The sequence below is a fragment of the Physeter macrocephalus genome, chromosome 5 (genome assembly GCF_002837175.3).
Source record: "Physeter macrocephalus isolate SW-GA chromosome 5, ASM283717v5, whole genome shotgun sequence".
NCBI lineage: Eukaryota > Metazoa > Chordata > Mammalia > Artiodactyla > Physeteridae > Physeter > Physeter macrocephalus.
Genome location: NC_041218.1, coordinates 22,713,738 through 22,723,287, shown reverse-complemented (window position 1 = coordinate 22,723,287; position 9,550 = coordinate 22,713,738). Strand labels below are relative to the sequence as shown.

The following is a 9,550-nucleotide window of genomic DNA, read 5'->3' as shown; positions in this document are numbered from 1 at the left end:
AGAAAGAGAAAAACAAATACCGTATGCTAACACGTATATATATGGAATCTAAAAAAAAAAAAAATGGTACTGATGAACCTATGGGCAGGGCAGGAGTAAAGATGTAGACATAGAGAATTGACTTGAGGACGCGGAAGGGGAGGGCGAAGCTGGGACGAAGTGAGAGTAGCAGCAACATATATATACTACCAAATGTAAAATAGCTAGCTACTGGGAAGCTGCTGCATGGCAATAAACTCCAAATGGATTAAAGACCTAAATGTAAGACCAGACACTGTAAAACTCTCACAGCAAAACATAGGAAAAACATTCTTTGACATAAACCATGGCAAGATAGGGAGGGTGGGAGGGAGGTGCAAGAGGGAGGGGATATGGGGATATATGTGTGCATATGGCTGATTCACTCTTGTACAACAGAAACTAACACAGTATTGTGGAGCAATTATACTCCAATAAAGATCTATTAAAAAAAAAAAGGTTAAGAATCCTGGCCAAGGCCACTTAGCTGGTAAGCAGGGGAGTTGGAGCAAAACCCATATGCTTTTGTTATAATACAAGATAGAATCCTGTATCTCACTGATCTGTCTATATCTGTTAGTTTACTCTCCATTATACTATCTGGCTAAAGGGACTTTGGGATTGTTTGTTGAGGTAATCACTTATGTATGACTGGGTAATTTTTATGGCGATGACTTCCGTTCACAGGGGTGGGAGGGCAAAGCTGGGGCAAAGTGAGAGTAGCATCGACATATATACACTACTGAATGTAAAATAGTTGGCTGGTGGGAAGCAGCAGCATAGCACAGAGAGACTGGCTTGGTGCTTTGCAATGACCTACAGGGGTGGGATAGGGAGGATGGGAGAGAGGCTCAAGGGGGAGGGGATATGGGGACATGTGTATGGATATGGCTGATTCGCTTTGTTGTGCAACAGAAACTAACACAGTATTGTGGAGCAATTATACTCCAATAAAGATCTATTAAAAAAAAAAAGGTTAAGAATCCTGGCCAAGGCCACTTAGCTGGTAAGCAGGGGAGTTGGAGCAAAACCCATATGCTTTTGTTATAATACAAGATAGAATCCTGTATCTCACTGATCTGTCTATATCTGTTAGTTTACTCTCCATTATACTATCTGGCTAAAGGGACTTTGGGATTGTTTGTTGAGGTAATCACTTATGTATGACTGGGTAATTTTTATGGCGATGACTTCCGTTCACACCTGGTCTCTACTGCCAAATAGCTCAGAGGGTTTAGGCATAGCAGGTGGTCAGGGAAGGAGATTTTTCCACAGGCAGCTCAGCAGTAAGTGTGTAATAACTATGCTTGCTGCCATGTGGGCTGATGCATAGAGCTCTCAGGCTCTCGCTGCTCCTATTCATGTGGCTGAAAAATCTTTCTTTCTCAGGATACAGACTTCTCTTATAATGCAGCGGACACCTGGGTTGAAGCTTCTTGGCTGAGCTCTGGAGTGCTCACCATAGGCGCTTGCACAGAAAGGGCTGTGTGCCTGAGCAAATTGCAGATGGTTTTAACCAATAGTGTCATCCTTACCCCCAAATCTGTTCTTGCCTCATAGTAGGGAACCCAGCAAAGGTGGAGGAATTCTTCCTGAGGTCCACAGACACGGCCTAGGCTGCCAGCTTGGTGAACATTTAGAGCAAGGGGAAGCTGGCCTCTGAGCATTCAAGTGGTTGGGAAGCCGGGATGCAGGTTGGCTTGGAGTGGGAACAGTGCTGATGGAGATGAAGATGATGGTTTCTCCCCCCACCACACCCCCCGGTCTCTGTTCATTCCATCTAACTCACCTACCTCCCCAGTCTCTCTCACTCTGCTGGTGTCTTCTATCCTGGGCTTCACTCATCCTAAGGATAGGATGGTGACCAGGATGCCTAAAGGTGCACAGCAAGCGTAGAGCAGGAAGTAGTTGCAGAACTTGTAACATCAGCAGTAACTGGTTGGCATTTAAGAGTTCTGTGAAATCATCTCTTGTGGTGGCTTCTAAGCCTGCCTGGGGACGCAGGTGAGAAAGGCACAAAGAACAGGCCACTTGGCTGCCCACATGGTAGAAGGGGGAGAGATAGAAGCTCAGCACCAAGGTGACTATTGATTGTCCAGAACATGGGACACATGTGCGGGTGACTGAGAGTGGATCACTAGCCATTGCGCAGTAGCAGCTGGCCAGCCCTGGGTATTGGAGAGTACCAGAGTTAAGAAGAACTCTAGGAGCACCTACCTGTGTGGAGTAGGAGGGGGGGTGAACATGGCAACCTGCAAACCTCAACATGTCCCCCTTCCCAGGCCAATCTTCCATCTTCAGGAAGAGCTTAAGGTCTATGAAAAGATTTACAGATGGTGGCTATAGGTTGTGTTCCGCCACCCACACTTTCAGGAAGGCATTTTCCAAATAGAGACAAGGACAGTGAGGGCAAGAGAAAGGCTGCCCTTCACCTGGCACCCACTTATGTTCTCTCTGTTTCTAGATATTGATGGGCTTATGTTCATGAGAATAACGTAAGATTCTCCCCACACCCTGCCAGCTTTTAGCACCATTTGAAGACTGTCGCTAAGGTTGTCTGCTCTGGTTGGGGAAAACCTCGTGGGTGATGGGAACTGGTCCTAAAGCCTGGGTGGCAGATTGGCTAGGCAGGTAAAGAAAAGGGCTGGACATCCAGGCAGAGAGAACAGCATGTGCAAAGGCATAGAAGGGCAAAGTATATGGTGAATTCGGAATTTCAGTGAGGCTGGAGCCAAGAATGTGTAGGAGGGAGAGGTGGAGGAGAGACAGATGGGGAAAGACTCCATTCTGCACCAGCCTTTCCGCCCTGTCTCTCTGCATGCTGCAGATGTGTCTTTATCCTTTGGAGCTGGGCTAATTAGGACATGATGAAATGCACTGTGGTTTTAATCATCATCTGGGCCAGTTAGATTCACTGTGTTCCCTTATCATGAACAGCGCCCAGGAGTATGAAAGTTCTGTTGTGAAGTTATCACTTTGGGAGAATTAAAACACATGCTGTGGATGAATGTGTAACATGATTTTCATACTCTTAAGAGCTCCTTATTCTTATGTTTCTCTTTTTTTTCCTCTTCCTGTTCCTTCTGTGTCCTCTTTCTCTTTGTGATTACTCAAGTCAGTGCTGTATTTTACTGATGCCTCATTTTGCTAACAGAGATGCCAATGCACAGGCACTTTCCAGAACACCCATTTTTAAGACGCCCCTTTTTCTGGGGTATTGAGGGTGAGTTGTGACAGAGCATGAGTTCTGCAGATGGGTCCTGGTACTCAGCCAGGAGGAAGGATTTCTCTTCTGTTTTCAACCTGTTTCTTTTGCAAGGCTGCTTGCCTGTGTCAGGGAAATGGTGGTTTGATTCCCCATCTTTGCAGGGCTGCAGTCCAACACGTAGCAAGCCTGTTGGGTTCAGGCTGAGACCTGCCAGCCAGTGGCTTCTCCACCATGGCCTCAGCAGCTCCGAGAACCCTGTGGAGACCGGATGAGCTGGGAGAAAGTGAGGCTTCATCAATGGTGTTTCCTCCAGACCTGCCACCTGCAACAGAAGCAACTCTGCAGTGGACCTTGCCTCCTTGATGCTAGCCTAGACCCCACGGAGATTCCCCCAGAAGCTCCCAGAACAAAGTTAAACTCTGAGAGTCCATCCGGATTGAGCCAGTTTTCTGATGAGGAGATGCTGATCTGCCACATGTGGCTGCACGTTTAGCTCCCTGTGACAGAACCATTTTCTCTGTCAACAGGTCCTTCAGCCCACAGCCCTCTCCAGCAGCTTTTCCCGCATTCATTTGTGTCAAAGGGATGACGCATGTGACAGCGTTGAGTGTGGATTCATTTGGGCCGTCACCTAGCAACGGCCTAATGGCTCCCCTGGCTTTCTGAGCCGGCCCAGAGCACAAAGGCAGCTTTTCAGGCTCGGCCTTCTCCCACCCACACACAGGACTTCAGGGGCCTCTACCCCTGCTGCTGCTGCGGGAGCTAAATGGTGTATAGGAAACAAGTGCGGGACAAACAACAAAGGGGGACTCGGGACTGGTGGGCTCCCTTCTGGTCCCTATCAGGGCCCCATAGGGAGGATGAATCCCGAGTTCAGCCACAGCACCATGCATTTGTATAGGGTTCTGGAGCTGGAAGGGCCTGGGAGAGCACCCAGCCTCTCCCCTCTTTGCTAAGAGGAAAAATAACTAACCCTCCAAGGATGGAAGGTCTGTTCTCTTTTCTAGCTCTTTCCAGCATGGACATTCAGCCAGAGTTTCAGTCCTAGACCCTGACAGTGAAGAAGTGCTTCTTTATGTCTTGAGTTAGCTTTGCGTGTAACTCAGGAACATTCCTTTCTGCAAAATATATATGTTTTTCATTATAAAGTAATATGACCACATTACAGAAAACAGATACGAGGGGAAAAAAGTAAGTCATCCATAATCCCATGACCCGAACATAAGCACTGTCAGCATTTGCTATATTTCCGTTGTCTGTTTTTCTTCCAATGCATCTGCTTTTTCCATACTTGCAATCATGGCATACATACAATTTTGTGTCCTGCTCTTTCACTTAATATTTCCCTTAAAGTTATACCATAAGCACTTTTTCATATTTGCCACGTAGTCTTATTTTTAATGGCTATACATTATAACCAAAGACTAGACCATTTCCTCTCATTCGGCGCAGTTATGTCTGGGATAGTAGGCCTGGGGTTTATTTGCCAGCTGAAAGCTCACCATTATCTTTTGCTTTTTTTTTCCTTTCTCCAGGGACCAAGTTTTCAGGATTAATGTCAGAAATGGAGATGAGATCAGCAAACTAAGTCAGCTAGTGAATTCAGACAACTTTAAGGTACCTAGTTCTCTTTCTCTTGGGTATCATTTAACTTTAGTGGGAGAAGACTCTTGCAGCACTGGCATTGTTATTCCTGAAAAATTTCTGTGTATAATCCTGTATTAGTCAACATGCTTTTATACAATTGAGAGGGTTGGTGGGGGAGAAGTGCTGTAGATCTCAGCAGTGCTGTCCAGGGAGATGAGAGGCCTCAGCAGTGGGCTCCATCTTTCTATCTGCATTGACTTATTACTTCTTGGGCTTTGCCAGGTATTGCCTGCTGGGCAGGCCTGACCAGATAAAATTATGAAATGGCAAAGTTGCCCTTGTGCAGAATCCAACCCTTCAGGGATCACCAAGGCTTTTGGCGGTTGTTCTAGAGGAATGAACTCATTGTGCCTTTTACCTGAACTATCCTTTAACCTGGTTTTACTTCTGTTCTCTTAGCTCAACTTCTGGAAATCTCCCTCTAGCTTTGGTCGTCCTGTGGATGTCCTGTTCCCTTCTATCAGTCTGCAGCCAGTCAAATCCTTCCTGAAGTCCCAGAGCTTAGAGTACTTGGTGACTGTTGAAGACCTGCAGGTGGATAGGCCAAGGTCCCTCACTGGTCTTGCATAAGACCAAGCAGCCAGAGTGGACTTGAGACATTTTCAAGTTCTGGTCTTATTCTTCTCCATTTAAAAGATGAAGACATTGAAGTATATGGAAGTAAAGTGCAGTGACTTGTTAGAGGAACATGTTGTACTAGAAAGGGCATACATGGGTTAGGAAACCAGCCAGATCTGGATCCAAATCCTGATTTTGCTAACTGCTAGCTGTGTGACTTTGGACAAGCTGTTAACCTCTTGAGACTCTGTTTCTTCATCAGTAAAACGGTAATAGTTATACTTACTTCATACGATTTATTGAGAAGATTAAGTGGCTAAATGTACATAAAATGTCTAACAGTGCCAGGTATGTCATAGATGCCCCACAAGTATTAAGTCCCTCTCCCTTTTCTTATTTGAAGTCAGGATGGAAGAACAGAGTGTATGGTGGGTAGAAGGTGGGGTGCCGGTGGAGAGGTGCTGAAGACCAGTCATAAAAAGCATCCTTTGGGAATTCCCCTTTGGTCCAGTGGTTAGGACCCCACACTTCCACTGCAGGGGACATGGGTTCGATCCCTGGTCGGGGAACTAAGATCCTGTGTGCTGTGTGGTGCGGCCAAAAAAAAGCATCCTTTGAGAGAGGGAGAATGTCACCAACAGCCCCCAGCAGGGAGAACATCACTGCCTAAGCCAGACACCAGCCTCATGAGCTGTATTTGAACAGCAAGGCAGTGTCTGGCTCATGTTCTCTCCTTCACTGAGGTGGGTTGTGGACTAATTGGTGTTTTGGACCAGGAGTTTCCTGATGGTGTGAGCAGCTGTGAGCTTATTAATCATCCTCACATGTCACAGACATCTGCCAGAAACCTTCAAAGTATGAGTGGTTGTAAGAATTTCTTTGTTTCTGAATGGTTTCCCAAGCTGGGTATTTCAGAGGCACTGGATACCAGATGCAGACTGATGTCTAGAGAATTTGTGGTATAGAATAACCAAATAGCACATATTTTGCTTCCAGGAAGTAAGGAGGTTTTGAATGAGGTGATGTACATTGGGCTCCAAGAAGTAAGATTATATAGATATGTGGAAGAAATCAGACCCCCTTTTACACCTTGACATTTGTGCTTCTTGATATGTGTGCCAAGGGTGCTGCCATCTTGGCCAGCACATGTCCCAAGATATGGTGGAAACAGCATGAAGCTCCATCCCCAAAGGATCACTTTGTAATGTTGCCGTGTCTGTTCTAGGCCCTTTTAGATAATGAAGATGAGGAAATGCAATACAATGAAGGTCAAGAATGGAGCAGTAATAACTTCAACTATGGAGCCTATCATTCCCTGGAAGCTGTAAGTATTTCAGAGCAGATTAAGATCAAGGTCATTGGCCTTTTGGGTTTTGTAACCCCTTTCCTTACTTCCAGGAGGTATTAGTCCCTAACACAGTACCCCTACACTGAGGGGTTAAAATGTGTACACTTCAATTTTTTTCTTTGTTTTTTTTTAATTTTAGAATTTTATTTATCTTTTTATACAGCAGGTTCTTATTAGTTATCCATTTTTCAATTCTTTTCTAATTCTTTGTTTGTTTATCTCCCACCAACACCTAAGAGCATAGTGAAACACAAACTGAACATTTTCTCCCATGTGCATCGTTCTTTTCTTAAGCAACCCCTCAAAGAAAACCATGAAATAATTGCAATCATTTCCAGTCCTTGTAATTCAACCTTCTTATACCCCACCAGAATCCCTATATTTTATTCACTCAGATTAAAGTGTTTCTTATCCCAGGCAAATAGACAAGTGATTATTTCCAAGGTTAACCAAATATTTCCACTCATTTATCATGACTACTTATAATGTATATTTATTCCATAATGCGTTTTGGTGCTGTGTTTAGTTAGAAATCACTTATATAGATGACTGACTTTCAAGGTAAGCCAACCCTTCAAATGAGAAATTTAGAGCAAAATAATTTAATATGATATTGGAATTTGAGGAACAAAGAAGGACTGGAATGGAACTGAATCACATAGTATACGGTTTTCTTAGGTCCCTCAATGTCTTCTTCCTTAGTCTGGAAACTCTCTACTAACTCAGGAACACACCCCAAATCTAAATTGGTATTCTCCTTCCTATAGCTGAATATATGTTGTTCTTTATATCCAAAGATAGAGTTCTTGGCATGCTTTTCATGAGGCATATACTTTGAATTATTTTTCTTCTAGATGAGGTTTTTTTCAAAGCTTGACCAAATATTTCCCCTTCTTTCCCAGGATTGTCAGTAGCTTTGTTTAATGTGTACACTTCCAGCCGCACTGCCCCTTGATCCCTCTTGTGACCAATGACATACAGCTGCAAAACACCTGGATAAAGTTAGGAGTTCAGTCCAGGGCCATGGACAAAAGCAGAGCTAAGGGCCCACACAGGGATCAAACCCATGACATTAGCCTCATTAACATGGGGCACTCCCTAGCTGAGCTAACCAGTGGCAAATGTCACCCCAGATTCTGGAAACTCCATCCCCTCACCTGCCTGCTGCAGGAGCCTCACTTTCCCATCTACTCACTTTTGTTCTCTGGCTTTATGTATCATTGTCATCTGGCTTACAGCCATCTATCATTCCCTGCAAGGCCTTTTGCTGTGGGTTGGTGTACCATCTCCCTTCTGACTTGTTCATATTCAGTTCTTTTTAAAAACGGCTTTTAAGAGCTCATATTCCACAATCACTTGGACCTTCTTAGGTCTCTAAAGGGAATTTCATGTTTGTCTCTGCCAGGGTTTCTAGTTTCAGATCCTTTGTGTGTATTGTTGTGGTTGCTGTTATTGTTGTTAGTTTTGTGGGTGAGTTTTCCCCTGATGTTGGCAGTGTGAATTTGCACCCCTCATCTGGACACAGCTTGGTGTTTTAACTTTTCCTGGGTGACTCTCTTTCCTCTCACGACTCAGGGCAGGCATCTGACGTTCTAGGGTCAGTGGGTAGAGTTTCCAGGCCCTTTGCATGGCCAGAATTACCAATTCCCAGCTCTCAAGTTCCAGCTCCTTGCCCCACGCAGGGTCCATTGCCCTCTACTCCTATTCCTGGTTGCTGTAAACTCTCGGTGCCTAAAGTAGATATCTGGTCCTGCGGCTTCATCTTCTGCCCTTTACTGTGTTAGCTTGTTCCCTCTTCATTTCTGGCACCCACAATTTTTCCTTTTTTTTGGCTTTTAAATTTGGCTGGGACTCATTTTCATTGTATTTTATCTGGCTTGCCTATGTATTTGGGAGGTAGTTTCTTGCTTCTGCTCAATCTGCCATAATGGCTGCAAGTCTGATAAATCCTTTAAGCTTGATTTTATTCTATATTGATTGCACATTTTCGTTCTTGGTAAAGCTCCTTCTTTCAATTTTAAGGTCTAAACATAAATTTGTTTATTTCCTTATTTCAACCCTCAAAAGGTTTGAACAACTAAGAGGGATGAACTCCATTTAAATCAAACTTTTTTTTTTTACCGAAAGCAAATGGAAGCATTTGTAGCCATGATTTATACAGCTCTTCACGTGCTCCCTCAAAGCATTTGAAGAATCATTTCCAAAGTGGGGTGCTTGTATGGCAGGGTGTAAGCAAGATGGTCCACTGGGATGGAGAAATAAACTATTGCAACTTCTATTTATATTTCTACATATATTTGTATTTATTATTATTTTTTAAAGAAATTTATTTATTTATTTTTGGCTGCATTGGGTCCTTGCTGCGCGTGGGCTTTCTCTAGTTGCGGCGAGAGGGGGCTACTCTTCGTTGCGGTGCATGGGCTTCTCATTGCGGTGGCTTCTTTTGCTGTGGAGCATGGGCTCTAGGCGTGTGGGCTTCAGTAGTTGCAGCACATGGGCTCAGCAGTTGTGGCTTGTGGGCTCTAGAGCGCAGGCTTAGTAGTTGTGGCACACGGGCTTAGTTGCTCCATGGCATGTGGGATCTCCCGGACCAGGGCTCGAACCTGTGTCCCCTGAATTGGCAGGTGGATTCTTAACCACTGCGTCACCATGGAAGTCCTGTATTTATTGTTAATGCAACAATTTTTTTTAACATCTTTATTGGAGTATAATTGCTTTACAGTTGTGTATTAGTTTCTGCTTTATAACAAAGTGAATCAGCTATACATATA

At 44.4% G+C, this 9,550-nt stretch overlaps 1 protein-coding gene across 2 annotated transcripts in view; it reads left to right on the top strand.

Moving 5' to 3' along the window:
• Positions 1-9,550, top strand: part of CPA4 (carboxypeptidase A4) — a 31,462-nt gene that overhangs the window by 8,600 nt on the left and 13,312 nt on the right. The window contains exons 2-4 of one of the 2 annotated variants that reach the window (XM_024131292.3): positions 4,762-4,843; positions 5,273-5,407; positions 6,657-6,755. In XM_024131292.3, the coding sequence (XP_023987060.1) occupies positions 4,762-4,843; positions 5,273-5,407; positions 6,657-6,755 (316 nt within the window). The remainder of the gene's footprint in view (positions 1-4,761; positions 4,844-5,272; positions 5,408-6,656; positions 6,756-9,550) is intronic. The other variant, XM_028489748.2, reaches the window with a different exon arrangement.